The 23051-nt window shown below is 39.4% G+C and overlaps 2 protein-coding genes across 4 annotated transcripts in view; one reads left to right on the plus strand and one right to left on the minus strand.

Annotated features, from left to right (window-relative positions):
• The window catches only part of HBP1 (HMG-box transcription factor 1), a 28281-nt gene extending 9409 nt beyond the window's left edge, over positions 1 to 18872 (plus strand). For all 3 annotated transcript variants that reach the window (XM_047754260.1, XM_047754259.1, XM_047754261.1), the window contains exons 3-11: positions 2017 to 2245; positions 2859 to 2997; positions 3359 to 3470; positions 3558 to 3670; positions 5877 to 6033; positions 6631 to 6775; positions 13590 to 13907; positions 16549 to 16690; positions 17786 to 18872. In XM_047754260.1, the coding sequence (XP_047610216.1) occupies positions 2017 to 2245; positions 2859 to 2997; positions 3359 to 3470; positions 3558 to 3670; positions 5877 to 6033; positions 6631 to 6775; positions 13590 to 13907; positions 16549 to 16690; positions 17786 to 17803 (1373 nt within the window). In that variant the 3' untranslated portion in view covers positions 17804 to 18872. The remainder of the gene's footprint in view (positions 1 to 2016; positions 2246 to 2858; positions 2998 to 3358; positions 3471 to 3557; positions 3671 to 5876; positions 6034 to 6630; positions 6776 to 13589; positions 13908 to 16548; positions 16691 to 17785) is intronic.
• A 267-nt stretch (positions 18873 to 19139) lies between these two features.
• The window catches only part of COG5 (component of oligomeric golgi complex 5), a 272865-nt gene continuing 268953 nt past the window's right edge, over positions 19140 to 23051 (minus strand). The window contains 1 exon segment of the mRNA XM_047754267.1: positions 19140 to 19866. Within this exon segment, the coding sequence (XP_047610223.1) occupies positions 19752 to 19866 (115 nt within the window). The 3' untranslated portion in view covers positions 19140 to 19751.

Genomic DNA, 23051 nt, shown 5'->3' on the forward strand with positions numbered 1-23051 from the left:
CTTGTGGCTAAAGTGGAGTCTTTAAACACCTTAGTTGTTAAAACCTTGCTGTGTGGCTTTTCAAAACGTCTTTCTTTTGAAACATTGATGTGAGCTCAGCAAACTGCCTGGCTACTCTTCATGCCTGGCTCGTTGATATGATGAGAAAATTACAGTGGAGCTTTGAAACTTGAGGATCTGACTTCTGTGATTATCACTACTACTGAGCTACTCCAAACATACGGGACCTGTAGACGTGTGTAGGTTTGTTGAGGTATGACTTTGAATTGCATTGCTTTGAGGCCAGTGTTGAAGAGAGTAAGCAACTGATGAGTGACCTTGGCTTGCTGCCCAGCTTTTCTTCTTGGTTTTGTCCCTGTTTAATATGCAGTTTTCCTTGAGTTCAGAAAAGCAGTGAAATGTGATTGTTCTCATTTTACAAATGATGAACTAGAGGAGGTTATGTGCTCCAGTCCCTTTGGGAATTTGGAGATACTGAAGGTCTTGGGATATAACCTGTTTGAATGCTAAAGGCTTGTGGGTCCAGATGGTCATTGAGTAGTGGTTGCTGTTTAGCAGGATGCACCATTTCAATCAGGTTTTTGATTCTCCATCATCACATTTTAGGTTTCAGAAGGATCTGGAGGTCAAAAACATGTACTACCCCTATGCCTAGAGTTTAAAAGTAGTTTTCTTAACTTGAAAGACAGAGATAAACTCTTCACAGTAAATAAAGATGTGATAGTTAAGGGCTGACAATGAGAGAATGGAAACTACTACAGTACCATGAGAATTATAGAGAGTGACTATCTTTAAGTTGGTATGATGCTTTGGCTCCTCTGAAAAGGGGGATACTTTTTAGTCAGTTTTATGAATCGATATCCTAAATTGGTACTCGTAAGACATTTCAGTTTTAGGAGCTATTCTGGGATATTGCCCTGAATAGGAATTACGAGTATGTCCTTTTATAGTGACAGTTTAGGAGAATTCCCCAGACTAGAAGAATTTCTTGACCTAAATATTGAAGAGACCTGGGGATCTGGAGTTTGTTAGGTATGTGTTTCAGAGCTTTTTTTTTTTTTTTTTTTTTTAAAGGCCTGCAAGATATTTTTCTTCTCTTCCTTTCTCTTTTTTTAATTCAGTTTTTTAGAATTCAATTTTCCTTACAGTGTTCATAGCCTTGGTGTATAGTTTTCTTTCTTAAATAACTCAAGAGTCTGGCATGAACTCACCTTTTGGAAAAAGTAATTAATAAATATTACTGGGTTCAGACTTTCTCATTAAAATAATTTAGCATAGACAGTTGAATAAGTAGTATCTAAAAATTAATAACATGATCTAAGTTTCATCTTTGAAAATTGTTGGTTTCAGGAGTTCTCATTGTGGTACAGTGGAAACTAATCTGACTAGTATCTATGAGGATGTGGGTTTGATCCCTGGCCTCACTCAGTGGGTTGGGAATCCCATGTTGCTGTGGCTGTGGTGTAAGCTGGCAGCTACGGCTCCGATCAACCTCTAGTCTGGGAACCTCCATGTGCTCCGGGTGCAGCCCTAAAAAATAAGGAAAAAAAGTTGTTGGTTTTGTTTATTACAGTAATCTTGTATAACAAGTTAAAGTGTGTGAACAGTAATTTAATATATGCACACATAAAATGCCTTTTTCCTCATTAATATGGTAACATAAAAATGTCTTTGTGGTATGTATGGATTATTCTTGGGTGAGCTATAAAAAACTTGGGGGGTGTGGAGTTAGAAACCAGTTTGTGAACAGTTGTGGTAATTACATGGTTTGGATAGTGACCTCATTAATATGTTTACATTTATTAGGCTCTCTTGACCCTTAAATGTATAAGGTGTCAGGTTTTTTTTTTTTTTGATTGAAACTTGTTTCATTCCAGAAAATATTTTGAATTTACACTTTTCCTCACAAAATTAACTAGCTACATTTGAGGAAGAGCCTTTCTTCAATTGTCATTATAATATTGTTCCCTGTACTAGTAATTTCCTTCTTAAAATTTTGAGTGTGCTTATTTGCAGATGATCTTCCTGAACTTCAGGCTGTTCAAAGTGATTCTACTCAATCTGCCATATACCAGCTGAGTTCAGATGTGTCACATCAAGAATATCCGAGACCATCTTGGAACCAGAATACCTCAGACATATCAGAAAATACTTACCGTGAGAATGAGGTGGATTGGCTAACAGAATTAGCAAATATCGCTACCAGTCCTCAGAGTCCTCTTATGCAGTGCTCATTTTACAACAGGTGGGAATATTGGCTGTACTTTAATTGAAAACTTCTATCATTGCAAAGCACTGTTTTTTTTTTTTTTTCCCCTAGTTTTAGCAATAATAATGCAGAGTTCTCCTGTGGCACAGCAGGTTAAAAGATCTGGCATCGTCACTGCAGTGGCTTGGGTCACTATTGTGGCACGGGTTTGATCCCTGGCCCAGGAACTTAAACATGTCACAGGCAAGGCCAAAAAGAAAAAAAGTAATAATGCTATTGACCATCTAATGAGTAGCTTATTAAAGTTATTAGATCCTCATTTAAAAGTTATTTCTGAAGATTCTTTTGTGACTCAGCAGATTAAGAACCCGACCTAGTGTCCATGAGGATGCAGGTTTGATCCCTGGCCTCATTCGGTGGGTTAAGGATCTGGTGTTGCTGCAAGCTGCAATGTAGGTCGCAAATGCAGCTCTGATCCAGTGTTGCAGTGGCGTATGGTGATTTATGGTGTGGTGATGTCTTTACTAGTTTTGCATAGGTGTCTTTATGTAATAACATTGGTGTTGTGAATATGTACTTCTTTTTATCAAAGGGAAAGCTCTATTTTAAGGACCTTTGCTTTATAGCTAAAATGGCTTCTTTATTTTAGATCATCTCCTGTACACATCATAGCTACTAGCAAAAGTTTACATTCCTATGCACGCCCTCCACCAGTGTCCTCTTCTAAGAGTGAGCCAGGCTTCCCTCATCACCACTGGAAGGAGGAAACACCAGTCAGACATGAAAGGGTAAGTTTATTCATGAGATTCAGCTTTTACAGTTTGCACAGCAGCTGACATACATTAACTTTCCCTCTCTAAGAAATTCTTTTGCAGCACACACAGATGGGAAATAGCATCTTTCCTTGTTCTGCTTGTGATCTGGATTAGATTTTATGTACAGCTCTGTTAACTGTTAGGCAAGTTTGTTAGTAGTGGGAACAGGCATTTATTAGCTAAAGCTTCCCAAAACTTCAGTTCAAAGGCAGTTTTTTTTTTTTTTTCCCCTAAGAATAAGTTATCCTCTAATAAGAGAGGCTAAAGATGCATATTATATTAACAAAATATATTTTAAAAATAAAAATTAGGTTTATAATGTGTTTTTTCACAGGCAAACAGCGAGTCAGAATCTGGTATTTTCTGCATGTCCTCCCTCTCAGATGATGATGATTTGGGATGGTGCAATTCCTGGCCTTCAACTGCTTGGCACTGTTTTTTGAAAGGTAAAAGAAGTACTTGAAATTTCTGTAGTTTACTTGTGTAGCACAGTAGTCACATATCTAATTATTTGTTTTTTAATTAAACTTTAGGCACACGACTGTGCTTTCATAAGGGAAGCAATAAGGAATGGCAGGATGTGGAAGATTTTGCTAGAACCGAAGGCTGTGATAATGAGGAAGATCTCCAGATGGGCACTCACAAGGTTGATTTAAAATTCTTAAGGCTTTTCCAAGTCTTTCACAAAGGAGCATAAAGTTTACTATTAACCTATAGGAGTATCCTTCCTTTACTTTTGTATGCAAATGACATCTACATTTTGGGAAGAGGTTTTGTGACTACTCTGTTGCTTAGCCTGAGGAGCAGTGACTTTAGGTTTTACCTTTGTAACAAAGCTTTCTTAGGTGGGAAAAAGTATTTCTTAGCACTTTTTATACATTTTATTTTAGGGAAAACTAAACTGTCATTAAACTTAAAATGAATAAACAAACAAACCAAAGCTTTTTATTAGGTAATCTACAAAATTCCTGTATGGTTAATTGAGAGTTGATGTTAAATTACTTTCAAAATAACCCCATAAAATACTGGCATTTTCTAAGTCTATAAGCAAAAGCAGTAGTGGGCAGCAGAAGGATAAATATTGGTCGAAACCTTTATCTTTGAAACCTTTAATTTCTCCATCTCCACTGTGGGCAGAGAAATTGGGCAGGTGAAGTGTGCTTGTTTAAAATTCCTGTTTTACTGGGGGAAAAATGTAATTGTAATGTATACATGTAAGGATAACCTGACCCCCTTGCTGTACAGTGGGAAAAAAAATAATAATAAATAATTAAAAAATAAAATAAAATAAAATAAAATTCCTGTTTTGATCCTGCTGTCACCTGTTACTGAGCCTCTTGAGAAAAATAGTCCCGACTTGGCTGCCTTCAGTTTCCCCCTCTTGCTATTAGCTTCAAAGTAAAGTTTACTCTAGCCTGACTTTAGCCTCAACTGCTCTACTAAAATTGTCCCAGAGGTTACTAGCTTAATTCTGATTTCTAAAGAGATTTCTGCTTGTTCTGTCTGACATCTCTGTAGCCTTTGGCGCAGGGGACTGTCTCCTCTTGGTTTGTGTAGCATGGCAGTGATGTGATTCTCCTACTGGTGTCTTGACTTTGTTGATGCCTGTCTTTACCACTGCTCTGCTGATACCACCTAGCTCCACAGTGGCCTGTGGAGACTGCTCTTCTCTGGAAGTCAAAAGATCTAGACCCTCGAGCTCGGCCAAATATTTGCATGGCTGGCCTCGGGCAGACTATTCACCCCACTGGCACTGGCTTCCTGATCTGTAAGATGGGATTTGATTAGTTTTAAGTTCTTAGATCTCTAAGAAGATTCTGTAATTTAGTTATTAGGATAACCAACACTGGACTCACCCTTTTCTTACCCCTCCAGGCCTATTTTTTTCCCCTTTTCTTTTAAAAGTGTTATATCCTTCTTGATTGCCAGATTCAAACCCATGAAGTTGATTGTTTCCTTCCTTCATAGTCAGTTAATTCTGTTTCCGTAAAGATTTCTTTGCAGTTATCCTTTTCTTTCATTAGTTATTCTGAATGGATACTAATAGCTAGCTATTGGCATGTCTGTCTCCTTTGTTTCTCTCTAAACTTTAGGGTAAGGATCATGTGTTGTTTTCAGAGCCTAGCCCCTGCCTGGCATGTACTAAGTGCTCAATAAATATTGGCCAAATTTAAGTTTAGCTTGGTTCTACCACCACTGCAACTTGTCAGTTCAAGACTGTAATGGGTTTTCCTCATTATATGTTCAAATAAATTGAATACTAGAGGTACCTTTTATCTTTAGACTTTATCATCATCTTAAAATTGATAGTCATATTAATAAAAATATATTCATTCACTTCCCAATATCTTCTCAAAGGAAAGTTTAAGCACTTTGCCTCTCTTTAAGATCACATTACTTACTAACTGGGCCTCCCTTTGCAGTCTCATTTGCCCCAACAATGAATTAATCTTGAGTTTTTAGCATATACTCAGCACTCTCCAAAGAAATTGTTGGTTACAACCATTCCTGGTGTAAGGCATGTTCTACCTTTCTAAATTTCTTTCCTCTTTTAGATTCCAATTCAAATGGGAATTGAAAGCCCCCCTAATCTTTCTTTTGGGGTTATCATCTCCCTTTATTGAACTTCATTGGCCTTATATTTATGCTTGAAGTGCTTGTTCCAGTCTGCTTTATATTGTAGTAATTCATATTTCTGCCTTTCTTCACCGCTGGGTCAGAAGCTCCTTAATGGCAGGAATCTTGTCCTAGTTTATTTACCTTTTCTACAAAGTCTAAAAAACATAATAGGAACTTCACTCCATGTTGACCTGAATATTGCCAATTTATTCATTCTATGCATGTATTTCCAGGGCTATGGTTCTGATGGTCTAAAGTTGTTATCACATGAAGAAAGTGTATCATTTGGCGAGTCTGTACTGAAGTTGACTTTTGATCCTGGTACAGTAGAAGATGGTTTACTTACTGTAGAGTGTAAACTGGACCACCCTTTCTATGTTAAAAATAAAGGTAGGGCTTCAATTTGAATTTGTAGTAACTTTTTAAAGAAAGCTTCTTAAATCTATAATTATGTCTTGTGGCATAATTCTTTGATGACTAAGAAAAAAATTTTTCAAGGGAAAACTTCTTTCAAACTAAATAAAACTACCAGAGGAAATGCCTTATAATAATACCTAATGTCATTTAGGTGTCTTAGCAGTAGTCAGGTGGAGCTCTACTTTCTGTGGGTATAAACTTTTTAGATTCATGTAGCATACTATAATAAGTTCTCTGCTGTCTTCATATAGTTTGGGGAATGGAGTATTCTGGTAATTCCATTTTGGTTTAAGGTTTAAGCCAAATACGCTTTATACCTGAATCATGTTTCAAAGCCTATTACAGTAACACTATGTCAGACATAATGATTCACAGACTATTTCATGGTCTCAATCATCATCATTTATCACATACTATTTTTGCTCTGTGGCCAAGATACATGACTTGTGTTAAAAATCTCAGTTTAATAACTTTTTAAAGACTCTGAAGTGATATGTCTGTTTTATAATAAATAATTCAGGTACTTTCACTCTCCATCCTTTCTGTAACTGTGGTTTGATTTGACCTTAGGTTGGTCTTCATTTTATCCAAGCTTGACTGTGGTGCAGCATGGCATTCCATGTTGTGAAATTCATGTTGGTGATGTATGTCTACCTCCTGGACACCCCGATGCCATTAATTTTGATGATTCAGGTGTTTTTGATACATTTAAAAGGTAATACTTTAAAAAATTTTTTTTTCTCTGTTAAAGTTTACCTCTAATCTTCTTCATGATCGATGTTTAGGAACCCAGGGGTAAGGGACACTGACTCTCCACGCAGTCAGAAATCCATCTATGACTTAGAGCCAGCCTTCCGTGTAGGCAGGTTCAACCAAACATGGACTGAGTAGTATTTATTTTTGAAAAAAATTCACATCTAAATGGACCATGCAGTGCAAACCCATGTTGTTCAAGAGTCAACTGTATATGATTAAATGGAAAAATATTCAGTAATTTAAGTAAAATAATAGTTCAAGAGGAGTTTTACAAAGAATGAGATAATGCCATTTGAACAACATGGATGGACCTAGAGATTATCATACTAAGTGAAGTGAGTCAGAGAAAGACAAATATATGATACCACTTATATGTGGAATCTAAAAAAAATAAGAACTTACAAAAGAGATGTAGAAAACAAATTTATGGTTACCAAAAGGGAAGAAGGCAGTGAGGGATAAATTAGTAGTTTGAGATTAGCAGATATAAATTACTGTATATAAAATAAACCAGGTTCTGCTTATAGCATAGGGAACTATACACACACACACACACATATACACATTTTTTTTTGTCTTTTTTGCCATTTCTTAGGCCGCTCCTGCGGCACATGGAGATTACCAGGCTAGGGGTCGAATTGGAGCTGTAGCCGCTGGCAGCCTATGCCAGAGCCACAGCAACGCTGGATCCGAGCCTTGTCTGCAACCAACACCACAGCTCACGGCAACGCTGGATCCTTAACCCACTGAGCAAGGCCAGGGATCCCGAACCTACAACCTCACGGTTCCCAGTCGGATTCGCTAACCACTGAGCCATGATGGGAACTCCAGCTTAGGGAACTATATTTAACATCCTATAAAAAACCATGATGGAAAAGAATCTGAAAAGTGTGTGTGTGTGTGTGTATGAAATTGAATCACTTTGCTGTACACCAGAAACACAACATTGTAAGTCAACTATATATACTTTTTTTTTTTTTTAAAAAAAGAGCCATTTTACTCTATAGAGTAGTCATATAGAAAAAGTGATTTCATAAAACATTTAGGATTAGATTAGGAAAAAAAGTACCACATCATGTGACTAAGAATTAAATAGATCAGCTGTGATAGTAAAAAAAAAAAAATATACTAAATCTGGCCAGTTGTTTTGAGCCAGTTCATAAGTCTCTTAATTGTATCTTTTTTCTTTTCTTAACTGTGTTTTTGTTTAATATTCATTTTGACCAGGGCCGTTAGTTGCATGGATTAACAAATCATAAAAATAGCAAAAACTTGACTTTGGAAAGACCTAAAAAGGAAAGTAATTTTCCTGAGACCCCCTGTTAATAAGCAGCAGAACAGGACAAGAACCCTGTGTACTGACACGTGGGAGAGGGTTAGACAGCTGTTTGCATTTATAAGGGGCTTTTCTGGTTTTACACTAATAGTCCTGCATCTCTGGGAACCTCTCACTCAGTTCTAGGAGAATGGAACAACTGGTCACCCTCCTCCCAAAAGGACACCAGAAAAACTCTGTATGTAGTATCTGGGATTTTAAGACCCATTCTTAATTTAATTATCAAATTTATATGCATTAAGTAGAGAATTCTTGAGTTTCTGCTGGCCTGTAGATTTTATTTCATTCAGTGTAATAAAATAAAAGGTTAATATGTTTTTATTTGAAAGAGTGAGTGAGATGTTAAAAACAGAAACAACAAAAAAAGCAACCAGCACATGGGCTGGCATAGGCTATATGCTTAATAAACATTTGCAAGATTGGAATCTGAATGCTCCTTGACTCTCTCACATACACTCTTTGGAAAACAAGACAGTGTTAAGGTCTGATACTCAAGAGTATTCTTAGCGTGTAGATCCATGATGCCTTTAACACTGAGATTCAGCAATCCCACTTCTCTGTGTATACAGCCTAGAGAATGTGCTTGCATGTCCTTGCAGACATGTGCTGGGAGATATACAAAGTTCTTATCTGTGATACTTATGATAGCACAGATGTGGGAACAGTAGCTAGAGAGTGAATGCATATATTGTGCTACAGTCATACAGTGGAATTCTTTTTGTCAGTGGAAGATGAGCCTTAGCTACATAATTTTATTTAATTTTTGGCCCCACCTGAGGCATGTGGAAGTTCCTGGGCCAGGGATCAAACCTGAGTCACAGTAGCAACCCATACCACCGCTGCGGCAATATCAGATCCTTCAGCAGCTTAAGGATTCAGCATTGTCACTGCTGTGGTGCAGGTTTGATCCCTGGCCCGGGAGCTTATGCACGCCACAGGTGTGGTCAAAAAGGGAAAAAAAACAGAACATGAATCAATTTTCAAAATGATGTTAAGTAAAAATTAGTCTCAGAAATTTACTGTTATGATTCTGGTTTTTTTTTTTTTTTTTGATGGAATCATATGTTTGGAAATATATCTAAAACAAAATTACATTAATACAATCCTTCTATAGTATATAAAATATACATTAGGCAGTTATGTTTTGCCAGGGATCCTCAAGTTCGCTCCCAGGTTCAGTGATTTACTGGGAGGACTCACAGGATCCAGTACCTAGTCATATGCACTGCTGTGATTTCTTACAGCAAAAGAATATAAAGCAGAGTCATGAAAAGGAGGGATGTGGGCAGAAGTCCTCTCCCGGTGGAGTCACACAAGACAAGCTTATTTCTCTCAGCAATGAGTTATGACCACATGTGTGAATTGACACCTATTGGGAAGCATATTAGACACTCTGTACCAGGGGGTTTATTGGAAGCTGTTGCGTAGGCTGCCTCTGCCTGGCATGTACCAAAACTTCCATAGGGAAAGTAGGTGTTTAGGGTAAACTGTACAGTTTGTACACACAGTTTAGAAACAGCCACTCTTATCAGTTGAGGGGGCGATGGGAACCCTCCTGAAATCCAAGTTCCAGATGCTGGTCAGGACCAGCCTTGTATGTAAGCCTTTGAAAAGATAGCAGGTCTGCAATGTTAATTTTCTGTACAAAAGAACATTATATATAATGTTAATAAAATAATTGCCATTTTAACATAACTAATGTAACTGTAGTTTTTGTCATTTATGAATGTACTTTATAATATTATTGGGAAAGTAAGGGAATAATAATTCAGGAGAATGGTTATCTCTGGAGGTGGAAAATGTGGAATTTAAGTGATATTAGAAATACCTTTTTCTATATATTCTATTTCTTAATTTAGATTATGGGTTCATTCATATTTAGTTGTATGCTTTTTAACTTGTTAAAATGTTTTATACATGTTTTATATATATTTCATTGTGCAAAACTTTCCCTTTTTAAGTTGTTGGCTGTCTAATTCCTGTTTTTATAAGATGGCAAGTTCTCACCACTTGGGCCCATTAAATTGCACTCACTTTTAGGATGACTTTGGGCATTAGTCTTACTTCACTATGGAGCGAAAGCAACTCCTTTCCTTTTCCCCTCATGAAGGAGTGGAAATGGGCAGTTTCATCCAGGAGAATCCATGAAAAAGTTGAGAAGCATGAAGTTGACTAAATTTTCATTGTGGATTAGGTTATGACTTGGCAAGGCTTACCTTACCTGGCATAAGGAGGTCAAGAAGAGAAAGAAAGGCAGGAAGAAGAAACACTTCGTTCAAGAGGAACTCCGGAATAAATTCCCAAGTACCACTTGGGGATTGGGATAAGCTCTCAGGTCATGCTGACCAGGGGAGGGCATTGAGTAGACTTTGGCTTGCTGAGAACCAGAAGTCAGTAATAAATTGATGAGCGCTGTAACAGTTTGCAGCTCTGGAAAGTGAGAGCTCCAAGTGAGAGCTCGATTTGAAGCAGCCCATGTGAGAGTGGAAATGGAGGCCAGTCCTCTAGGCCTCAGGCAGGTTTAGGACAGTCGCTTCTCAAGTGGGTGTTTCTGTTCAAGTAGTGCACTAACTTACTGGGTGCCTTTTACGTACGGGGTACTGTACATGTGTTAATTTATTTAATCTTCACTATTCTCTTAGTATTCTCATTTTACAGAGAGAGAACTAAAGCTGAGAGTAAGGAATATATGCCCAGAAGAAAGCTGTTAGTGTCAAAACTAGGATTCAAGTTTTTATCTTAGAGAAATACAAATTTAATACTTCATTTCCCATTCAGGGCTACTTCTGCAATAGTAATTGGTACTCCAGTTGGGTACCTACTACGTGCTGGCCTCTGCCTTTAGTGTTTTATGTAAATTGTTCTCTCAGCTATGCAACGTTGCATAGCATGTTTTAGCTTCATTTTAGAAGTAACCTTGAGACTGCAGGGTTTGTTTAACCTGCCCAAGGCATATTATTAGTAAGTGGCAGAGGTGGACTTTAAACCCAATTAAAATTTTACATTGTCATGCTCTCCAGAATTCCTCTGGGTCAGTCATCAGACATTTTGAGAGCCTAGTGTGTGGTGGCATTGGGGGATTTAAAATTGTTGAAGACACAGGCCTGTCTCCACTTGCTATCTAGACAAGAAGATGAATTAGTCTGTGTGTACAGTGTGGTATGTGCTGGTTGAGAGGCAGTGTAGCCTGGTAGGAACATAGTTCTGTCTGGAGCTAACTGCCTGCATTCAAGTCCTGGCTCTGGATAGATTTGCTGTGGAAACTGGGGTAAGTTAATTTTTCTTTGGGTCTTCAAAAAAGGCTGTAAAAGGAGGATACTATTGAAGGGAGAGTTAAATGAGTTAATACTTGTGACATGGTTCATAGATACTACAGTGCTGTAGAGTTTTGCTGGGAGGGTAATAGACCGTGACAATGGGAAAGGGCATCTGAGCTTGAGGAGAGGCATGCAGAAAAAGCAAGGTGTGCAACAGGTACATTTTCAGGACCTGCAGATAGTGAAGAGAACAAATGCTGAGTATAGCAGATGAAGCTTTTTTTAAAAGATATTTTATGGAGTATCATGTATAATGCTGTAGTCATGTCAAAATCCTGAATTCTGTGATTATGCCAAACTACTTTAAATTTTGTCCATAATGGAAATGGATGATGGTTATATTTGTACCACTAGTTGGTGGAGTTTTCAAATTTCAGTAGTCAGCTTACTCTATTTTTAAATCTTTTGGTGTTTCAAATTATAATTAAATATTTTCCTTCAGTAGAGATTAATATTTTTTAGGTTATAATGCTTACTGAAGTTGCTGTTTTTCTAAACTATATATGAGGGGGCTTAAGATAGCAAAAATTGTTTCTCTGACATAATATTGATTGCTAAGCATTTATTAGATGATTTTGGAGTTATACTTTACAGGTATTTCAGGTAAAAAAAGCAAATATTGGGAGTTCTGGTAGTGGCTCAGTGGCATGAGAACTTTTTATAGTGTCCTTGCAGATACTGGTTTGATCGATCCCTGGCCTCGCTCAATGGGTTAAGGATCTGGCATTGGCGCAAGTCATGGTGTAGGTTGCGGATGTGGCTCTGATCTGGTGTTGCTGGTCTAGGCTGGTAGCAGCAGCTCTGATTCGACCCCTAGCTCAGAACTTCCTCATGCTGCAAGTGCGGCGGTAAAAAAGAAAGTGTGACTTAAGTGTGTGACTTAATTTGGTGGAAGTCCTTTTTATTGTGTGCAGTGAATGGTGTGGACCGCACTCACATAGCTGTCTCCAGAATGTCATAGTGCTTTACCTGTAGGCAGATACTGTTCTGGTAGCTAATATCAACCCGTGTTGATGGATTGCCAGAATTTGTTTCAGGGAGAGAAGTAGGAGTTGGGTTTAGAGTAAAAGATTTTCTGTTAAGATAACAAGTGTAAGTAGTCGGGTTAAGAGAGTTGAAATGAGAATTCTTTTGATAGGTAGCTCTTCCTGCTGTGATCTACAATAGCTCTAATTTTCTGGTTATGTTTTCAATCAGTCTGATCCTCGAGGTTAGCCAACAGAAATGCTGAGTACCATGGTACTGGTGAGAAAGCCTGGGGCTTTGGAGGTGGTCAGACAGATCTGGGTTTAGATTTCTGTTGGTCAACAGATGATCAGATTTGTCTCCCCCAAAAAATAAATCCTAAGTAGGAATAAGTGAGTTGTATGGGATCTGAAGGAGGTACTTGCTATGAATAAAGCAGGTAGATTATTAACACATTCCTTGGGGTGGGGACTCGAAGTCTTTACAGTTTTTTTTTTCCTTTTTTTGTATTCTCTTTGGATTTAAAAAAAAAAAAATCTTTTTTATTTTTAATTAAAAAAAATTTTTTTTGTCTTTTTGTCTTTTCTAGGGCCATTCCCGTGGCATATGGAGCTTCCCAGGCTAGGGATCTAATCGGAGCTGTAGCTACCAGCCTACGCCAGACCCACAGCACAGCTCACTGCATTGCCCGATCCTGAACCCACTGAGCAAGGCCAGGGATCGAACCCACAACCTCATGGTTCCTAGTCAGATTGGTTAACCAATGAACCACGACAGGAACTCCTGGATTTAAAAAAATTTTAGAAGTTCCTGCTGTGGTGCAGTGGGTTAAAGACCTGGCACTGTCTCTGTTGGCAGCACAGGTTTGATTCCTGGCCCAGCATAGTGGGTTAAGGATTTGGGGTAGCTGCAGCTGTGGTATAGCAGGTGTAGCCGAAAAAGAAAAAAAAAATTTTTAGTAAATACATACATAAGCTTTCATCTTACAAGCATCTGTCAGTGGTGAAGTCGTTCAAAGTAGTGTTGGGAACGTTATATAAGGTAAATAAAATATATTGAAAATTCCAATCAGATGTTAAAGTTTTTTTTATCCTGTTTTTTTTCAAATTAGATGATTAATTGAATTAAAACCCTGTTAATAAATTTATTTTTAGCTATGACTTCACGCCTATGGATTCTTCTGCAGTCTATGTGCTAAGTAGTATGGCTCGCCAGCGTCGTGCATCTTTGTCTTGTGGAGGACCTGGAGGTCAAGACTTTGCAAGATCTGCATTCAGTAAAAACTGTGGCTCACCTGGACCATCACAGCTCTCTTCCAGTTCTTTGTATGCAAAAGCTGTCAAGAACCACAGCTCAGGGACTGTGAGTGCCACTTCTCCTAACAAGTGCAAAAGACCAATGAATGCCTTCATGCTTTTTGCCAAAAAATACAGAGTTGAATATACTCAGATGTATCCAGGGAAAGATAACAGGTAAAAAGTGGTGATTCTGATTATAATAATTGAGTGACACTTTAGTGCAGTTCACAGGAACTGGGATGGCTGAGTAACTTATTCTTCAATAGCTTTTATTACTGAATTCTGTTTTTTAGAGTGACTTTAAAGGAAAAGTTTAAGTGGAATTTTTAGAGTCGTGTTGTCACTGTTTCATATCATAGCTAGACAGGGTAGCTAAGAGGTAAGGATCTGCCTTCTAAGATAATATTGACTGTCACTTTTCTGTTAGAGGACAGAATTTTTTTTTCCCCGCTTTTTAGGGCCGCACAGGCGGCACATGGAGGTTCCCAGGCTAGGGGTTGAATCGGAGCTACAGCTGCTGGCCACCAGCAAAGCCAGATCCAAGCCGCGTCTGCACCCTCTACCACAGCACCGTGGCACCGTGAGGCCAGGGATCGAACCTGCAACCTCACGGTTGCTAGTCGGATTCGTGTCTGGTGCTCCATGACGGGAACTCCAGAGGACACAGTTCTAACAGCTACTCTCTCATCTTTACAGAAAAGCTAAAAGACCAGCACCTTCTTGAATCAGATCTCAAGATGTACTTATTTTACACACTATGGTGTGTGCAGACATTGACAATGTGTGGTGATGGTCAGATTTGGCCAAAGACTAAATTTAGAGGCGTCTTTAACAGAGCTCAGGAATAAAAGCTAACACCAGGAGTTCCCACTGTGACTCAGCAGAAATGAACCCGACTAGTATCCATAAGAATGTGGGTTCCATCCTTGGCCTTGCTCTGTGGGTTAAGGATCTGGTGTTGTCCTGAGCTTTGGTGTAGGTCGCAGATGTGGCTCAGATCTGGCATGGATGTGGTTGTGGTGTAGGCTGGAAGCCGTAGCTCTGATTCCACCCCCTAGCCTGGGAACCTCCACATGCCATGGCTGCAGCCCTTTGCAAAAAAAAAAAAAAAAGAGCTAAGCCAACACCAGTCCATCCTACTGTTTGTACCTTTCCCTCATCTCTTAAAATCCTCTACTGCTCACTTCTTCTCAAACCAAGTTCTCCACGAGTTAAAATTATCGTTTTCTAGTCTTCCTAGTTCTCTTTACTCTTGATATCATAGTTAAATGATTATGCATGTAAAATAATTCAGTTTTGAATGACTCATGACCTCAATTTATATATATGTATATATTTGAGATATAATTGACAATGATATTAGTTTCACGTGTACAACATAATGATTTGCTATTTGTATATATTAAGAAATGGTCACAAAAAGTTCAGTTAATAGGCATCACCATATATAGTTATGAGATTTTTTCTTGTGATGAGAATTTTTTTTTTAGGGCCACATTCGTGGCATATGCAGGTTCCCAGGCTAGGAGTCAAATTAGAGCTGTAGCTGCTGGCCTATACCACAGCCACAGCAACTCAGGATCTGAGCCAAAATCTGTGACTTACACCACAGTTCATGGCAATGCTGGATCCTCAACACACTGAGCGAGGCCAGGATTCGTTAACCACTGAGCCACGATGGGAACTCCAGGTATTTGCATTTTAAAAAGCTTCTTATACCACATGCATCGCCAACGTGGGAACTGATACATATTTGAATATTTTTAATGAATTTAGTAAATTTGTCATCATTATATAGTATCTTTAACCCGGAGACTATAAAAACTGGTTTTTAATAGTAGTACAGTGTCTAACTGCATTGACTTATTGAAAAAAATAACACACACAATTTACTACATTATTTAATTTCTTTTTAAGGAGTTAAGAGCCTTAGGTGACTTTTGTTCTAAAGCTTACATGTTCTCTAGCTTCCATATCAGCCATCGGGAGATCTTTTGTTCACACTTCATCAGTCATTCTGGACCTTCTGTTCTGTATGAGTGACGTGATATTAAGGGTTAAGAGCTCTTCAGGGAAAGAAAGTGGCTTGTGTCTGTCTGTCCGGAATGAGATGATTTTAGTAGGTTCGGAAGCAGATTAAGAAATACAAATAGGAAATAGCTTCAAATTTCTGCCATAAGGCATCTTCCCAGTTTGACCTGTCCCCCCTTGAGTTTATCCAGTTTTCTTAAGTGATAACTACAAATACTGCCTATGGTTTACTTGGTGTTGCCCAAGGAAATACGAGCGAAGTGTACATGGTTAACACCACCACATTTTCACTGTGGTTGCATGAAGGAAAAAGACTTTGCAAAAGATAGCAGGTTATGGGCACAAAAAGGTTAGCTTTCAATACAAAGTGAATAAATACTTTATGCCACTGATACTGAACATTGTCTGCCTTAATATCTTAAACATCTTTGAAAAACTGATGTACCCAATGGTAATTTAAACCATTTGAAATATTTAACTTTTTTCTTCCAATCTGAACTGTGTAAAATAACCACTTTTCAGCCATTTTAGATGTCCTTTGACAAGTGGAAATATTGGCCCTATACCAGGAGGCTTTAACTGCGCCAAGCTTCTGATGAATGGGCCATTATTACTTAGGATTTTACTGGCAGTGACTTCTATAGCCTTGACCTTTCCCCTTCTCTGCATTGGATGATATTTTTGTGTTTCAACTTTATATTTTTTTCCTTAAGTAGCAGCACTGGACATGAGGTTTTTTTGAAAAATTCTTGCCTTCAAAACTGTGTAAATGTTTATTTTACAGAGCCATAAGTGTGATCCTTGGTGACAGGTGGAAGAAAATGAAAAACGAAGAGAGAAGGATGTATACATTAGAAGCAAAGGCTTTGGCTGAAGAACAAAAACGTTTAAATCCTGACTGTTGGAAACGGAAAAGAACCAATTCAGTATGTTTCAACAAGTAATTGCTTAAAATGATCTTATCTCCAAAATTGTACTAACATAGTGGAACAGTTGTTAAAACCTTTAAAAGAGTGTTAATGCTGTCTCTCAGCCTTTTTATCTTTCAAAACCTAATAGTGTTTTTACATCATCATATAAGGGCAGGGCGCCTTTCATCATTAATGCCGTTTACTTTTAGCATGGAAAGTAGGAATGTTTGCTGGAGATGCTGGGATGGAAAAATTTGGAATGCAGTATTTCTAGCTGGGTTGACACATGGGTGTTATTAATTCATTAATATCATAGTAAAAAATTTTTCTAATTTGGGGTGGTATGTCTCAACAGCCTTTGCTTAATTGGTGATGGGCTAAGGAGGATGGATGTACGAGGGTAAATCAGCCAACTTTCAGGGGCACTTCTGACATGCGCACAAAAATTCTAGATTAGAAATCTCAAGAAGGAAAAGAGAAAGTCCCAGGAAGGCTGATAAAAAAGTTTGCAATGTAATAATGCCGTCTTGGATAAACTTGATTCTTTGAACTTGTCCATTAGTAGACGCATAATTTAAGTAGTTTTGCTGAATTACAAGAAAACTTCACATGATAGACTAGAATGAGCTCAATTTGAAATGCCATTTAAAAATAAGAGGAAGACATGAGTACTCTGCAGCAGGAGGACTGGCCAAGGAGGTCCTAATTCATTCTGTATATTTATGCCTATTTCTGTACAGTAACATGCAGTTCACATCTGCTAAAGAATTCCTTTTGAAGTAGTCAGTAGTCAGATTCCAGTACGGGAGGGTGGCTGAATGCAATTTTTGGAGTTATTGTTCCCTTAGCATTCCATGTGGTAGGATTTTTGCCTCAGTCCCCTTTATGTCATCCTAGTCCATCTCTCTTGCCTCATCATTTTCATAAATTTTCTGGATGGTTGAACCATCAATATATTAACAAACTTAATAAAATCACACCTTTAAGAAGGTGATCTTTTTTTTTAAACAGAAAAGTTATAAACATTATATGACCCATCTTAGCTTTCATTTGTAGAATCACTATATTGATTTGTAAACATTCACTGAGTTTTAATTTTTATCTCCACAGGGCTCACAACAACATTAAACCAGGATGATTATGTTCTTAAGTCTGTATTTGCATAAACATTGACTGTCAGTGGAAAGACTTAAGAAGATCAAGGTCTCACCGTATGTCCTGAATCTGTGTGACCATAAGATACTGACAGCATTGAGTCTTGAAATGATTTAATAATAAGAGTGAGGATTTGCTTTCTCCATTAGAGCATTAAGTAAGCTAAAACTATCAACATTGTAAACCAAATTGCCTTATTTTTCTTCCAAACTTCATATATGTCTATCAGGTAATATAGGCTTGAAAATTGATATCCTGTGGTGCTAAAGTACAGTAGAAAGAAGTGTATACATGTTCTATTTTAAATTGTACAAAAGGGGAATTTAAAAATATGTAACTGCTGTTTATACATTGGCTCCTTACTGCTTATTAATCTGTATTGTACACATAACGGAATGAAGCAGAAGCCGGGAGTTGGCCTTTCCTTGAGCAGCCACCACATGGCTCAGCGTCTGTGCCAAACACGGAGGCTCCTGGTCTGGCCAGTGCCAAGAGGGTGCCAGAACACGGGGCAGGTGAGTGGTGTCAGTGTCCCAGCCTAAGAGCCACCTGCTGCAGCCCCAGGGCCCACGGAGCAGATGCACCCGGTGGCGGCACCCATTCCCTACATCGATGGAGACCTGCCCAGGCCAAGGTAAAGTTAGTTAATAGCATTGGGATATAGTCACTGTAATGGTGCTATTAACAGTTGACACCATTGTATTTTTAACTTTGTGTCCTCTATCTCCTCAGCCACGTATCTCAATATCGTATTTGTCATCGTATCTCTATGGTGGGGGCGGACTTTGCACTTAAGCAGTGCAACACTTGCACTTTACTTTCCTCCAACTGTCTACAATGAGAGCAAACACATTGGTAATACAGCTGCTTTTGCTCTGAGCTACAATCATGGCTTTTCATGTTACTTACCAAGTGGTGTTTCTGGTTAAGAATCACAGCTGTAAAATTGATTTCAGTTCATTACACTTCTTCATGATGTTGCCCCTAAATTTTGCACACTATATTCTTGTATATTATTTCAAATAAAATGAAAAAAATTGTTTATCTGACTTTTGCTGATTGATCCTGACTGAACATTACACATGAATAACAGGTTCAAGGGATGGGAAATAATTTTAAGTGGCTTGTGGGATTTTCAACACGAAATTTAAAATGTTAATGATGGCATGGGCAATAGTTGAAAAACAAGGATCTAGATTGTCTACTATTTGTAAGAATCCATGTAAAGTAAAAATACTTAACTTGGCAGCTCTGTTATAAAGTTTGAAGAGCCCCCAAAAGTCTGCTTTTAATAAGATGACACACAGGATGTGAAGACAGCCTTGCTCTCTTTTATTAAAGATGTAGTATGACACATTCACACATTTAGCCCTGCATCTTAGCCTTGCGATATGGCACTGGTTCTCGAACTGTTGCATGTTGGAAAATGCTTGATGCTTTTAAAAAATACGAATGCCTGGCCCCTGCCCCCAGACGTCTTAATAGGGAGTACAAATTGGGCATCAATATTTTTTAAAGCTACCAGTGATTCTAATGTGCAGCTAAATGTGGAAACTACTGGGCTATGACCTATCCAGTGAAGGAGAATACGTCATACTTTACTTACTAACTTGATCATCTCTCTAAGCAGCATTGTGATGGGAAAGACATTGTAGGTAGCCTCAAAAAAACCTGGAAGGAGAGAAGAGTTTCTGGAAAAATCAGATCCATAGAGTTTGAAAATGAATGAATCTATTTTGACATTTTATGCTACTGAAGGCAGAAGGGATTAAGAGGTAAACAGGAAAAGACCAACAGGCAATACAGAAAAATCAACTATGTTTTCAAAATAGTAGGTAGTAGCTGTCTTTTAGAGCATGTCTTTAGTTGCCAACCTTGGATGGGTTAACCCAAAATGGAGATTAAGAAATATTGCACATTATTACTGAAGCGTAGACATAGCTTTCTGGAGCAGTTGAACCATTATGGGATATACTGGTGCAAATTCTTTGCCTTCTCTGCTTCTTACTGATTGAACATAAGCTTCCAGCGCGCCTCTGAAAACCAAAATGAAAACAGTGTCAAAAATTATATAAATAATAGCCTGGAGGATGCCAATACATGAAAGAAACACATTTCTGGAACTGTTTTGCCCAGTTGACCAACAGCCCGCAAAGTCTGTTGGTAGTGTTCCTGTGGTTAAACTGTAAAGCTGCACATCTTCAGTCTGCATTGCACTTAGGATCTAATCACATAACTGGAGGCCCTCTGGCGGCAGAGCTGCTCAGTTTCTCTCTGGTCTGCTTTCCTGTTGTTGAAGAGATGTGTGCGGGATTGGTGCAGCCTGTAGGTCTAGTGACTGAGCACAAGAGGGCGCCCTGCACCGCAGGGAGCGTGGGCTGCTGGAGGCCTCGAACAAGCTGATGCTAGCAGGCGGCACTCACTACTCCTGCTACTTAGAGAATGGGAACCCATGAGCAGGATAAATTGGTGCCGGGGCTCTACGTGTTGGCACATTATGTGACAAGGCAATCTGAATTTAGCCAAGGGCATGATGATGATATTCTCATGAATCAGATCAAAGGGTTAGCAAACTAACCCACAGGCCAATCCAGCCCTGTGCTTTTCATTGGTGAATATTTTTCATTATTGGTCTATTTAAGTTCCAAGCAAAAGAAATCTTTGTCACAAAGTTCCACACTGAGATCCAAGCACATCTATAAGGATGTAGGTAATCCCATTACGTAGCTCACATATTTATCTCAAAACCCATCTAATATGTAATTCTTAACTGTTTTGTTTGTCCCCAAACACAATCTTAATCCTCGGTCAGGTTCGGTCATTATTTTCATTTAACTACAGAGAATACGCTTGCTGGGAGTGTGTCCAGCTCTGCGCTCACACTGTGATGGCCTTCAATCCCTCTGCCCACCGTAATGTTTCATACGAAACTGAGTCTCCAATCTCTCATTCCAGGTTCTGGCCTCCCTCCTGATTTCTGTGTTCATCTTCATTTGATTTCTCCCAGGTATGCCTCAAACTCACCTGTCGAACCCTGGGGCCATCCACCAACTGTAAAAAATCGACCACACTGGAGGAGTGGGGGCAAGGCATGTGGAAAATCTGTACTTTCTCAAATTTGCTGTGAACTTAAAGCTGCTCTAAAAACTATCAAAAAAAAAAAAATCACGCTAAGGGTAGTGTTCTTTCTGCCCCCTTCTTTCAGCAAAGGATAGGATCTCCTCAGGTCTATATTTAAATTCTCTTTCAGTCTTACACCTGGCCAGTTAGCAAGTCCTGTAGAGTTTACCCCACATATTATTACATTGGACCCCTCCCTTTGCTTCTATTGGAACTGTGCCATTTTGTGCCCCGATTACTTTAGTAGCCTTGTAGGTGCTGTCGCCCTGGTGCTGTCAGCGCTAGAGGATCTGCCACACCACAGTGAGAGATGCCTGAAGTCCATCCCTTGCTGTGCCCTCTTCCCACTGGGATGGTGTCTAAACGCACAAGCCCAGGGAACTCCAGCTTCACCATCAAGCTTCCCCAGCTTTGTGCTACTGCTGGGTTCTAGACCATTTGCTGTGGCCTAAAAAGACCCTCAAACCATTAGTTTCCATTGTGTTACGGACACATGCAGAGCAGTGGCTCTTAGCCCAACCCCAGTGTCTGCCAGGGAGAGATCGGGATGCCAGTGCAGGTATTCGCCTGAAACAGATAAGCCTCTGCCTAGGCAGGTCAAGCTCCACAAGGGCCTGTTTCCCTTCCACCAACGGACTGTCTCATGACCCCAGGCCTGCCTTGTTACCATCCCGATCTCTGGAACGCCCTTGCCTGCTTTCTTCCTTGTAAAGCTTTTATTTAGGACCACGGCAAATGTGTTGTTTAAAATAAAACCTTTCCTAACTCCAGGCAGCACAAAATAACCGAAACCACCCTGGAGTCACACGAAGCAGCAGAAAAACTTAGGACTTTCCACTGGCTCCAAGCAAAGTAAATGTACTCCTCACACGGAAGTCACAACTAGGAATCCGCTGTGTGGAGGGCCTGGCGGGCCCTACTTTCGGAAGCACAGGTGGTACGTGGGGCTCTGCCCCCTCTCCTAGCTGTGTGATCTGGGTGGGCTATGCTGTGAGCCTGTGTGCTCGTCTGCAAAGTGGGAAGAATACTCCATAATTTAGTTACGGGAGGTAAAAGATTACACTGAAGCACCTGGCTTTATTCCACGTACAGCCACATCCCTACAAAGCACTCGAAAACGGTTTTCCCGACCATCCTCCTGAGGGCCTCAGATTCTCCACGGAAGGAGCAAGCGATTTACCCTTGCTTCGAACATGCAGGCTCGTGGGGGAGGGGGTGAGGATCAATTTGTGGCAAGGTTCCCTCTTAAGAGGTAACAATTGAAGGCTGGGGTTGTTTGGTTCACTTATGTAGCTCCAGAACTTAGTGCTTGACAAATGCAGGGTGAATGAATTTAGAAAATGAATTACAAGTACAGAAAGAACTGTAATGAGAAGTAAAGACAGGAGTTCCCGTGTGGCTCAGCACTAACAAACCCAACTGGTGACCATAAGGATGTGGGTTCGATCCCTGGCCTCGCTCAGTGGGTTGGGGATCCAGTGTTGCCATGAGCTGTGGCATAGTTCGCAGATGCAGCTCGGATCTGGCATTGCTGTGGCTGTGGTGTAGGCTGGCAGCTATGGCTCTGATTCGACTCCTAGCCTGGGAACTTCATCAGCTGCGGGTTTGGCCCCTAAAAGGAACCCCCCGCCCTTCCCCCGCAAAAAGTAAAGACAAACTCACAGAAGAGAAACCTGAGTGTAGGGATCCTCAAAAGTACAGGCATGCAAAGTGGAACTGAATGTCCTTAGAGAACAAAGTCTTTGAGATGCCTTAGTTCATGTCAGAGCTGAGCTTAAACTAAATGTTCCTCGATGAAAAAACTTGCTTCTTTCAGTAACACCATTCGAGTTGCTGCGCAGTCGCCCCCCTCCCAACATGTAAGCCCTGGAGATTCAGACACAGCAGCGAAATCCCCAGGGCCTCGGCTGTCTTTGAGACGATGGTGTATATGCATCAGTCTAAGAAATGAGTGCACTCAGATTCACAGACACTGTAATCATTCTGCAGTGAATGGCTTAGACTCATGTTATCTAATAAGTGGATAAAAATCTGCTTTAAAAGGGAAAGACATTACATAAACTACACAGTATGTGGAAGAAAGTTGAGAAATAAGTTTGGT

The sequence above is a fragment of the Phacochoerus africanus genome, chromosome 11 (assembly GCF_016906955.1).
Source record: "Phacochoerus africanus isolate WHEZ1 chromosome 11, ROS_Pafr_v1, whole genome shotgun sequence".
Classification (NCBI taxonomy): domain Eukaryota; kingdom Metazoa; phylum Chordata; class Mammalia; order Artiodactyla; family Suidae; genus Phacochoerus; species Phacochoerus africanus.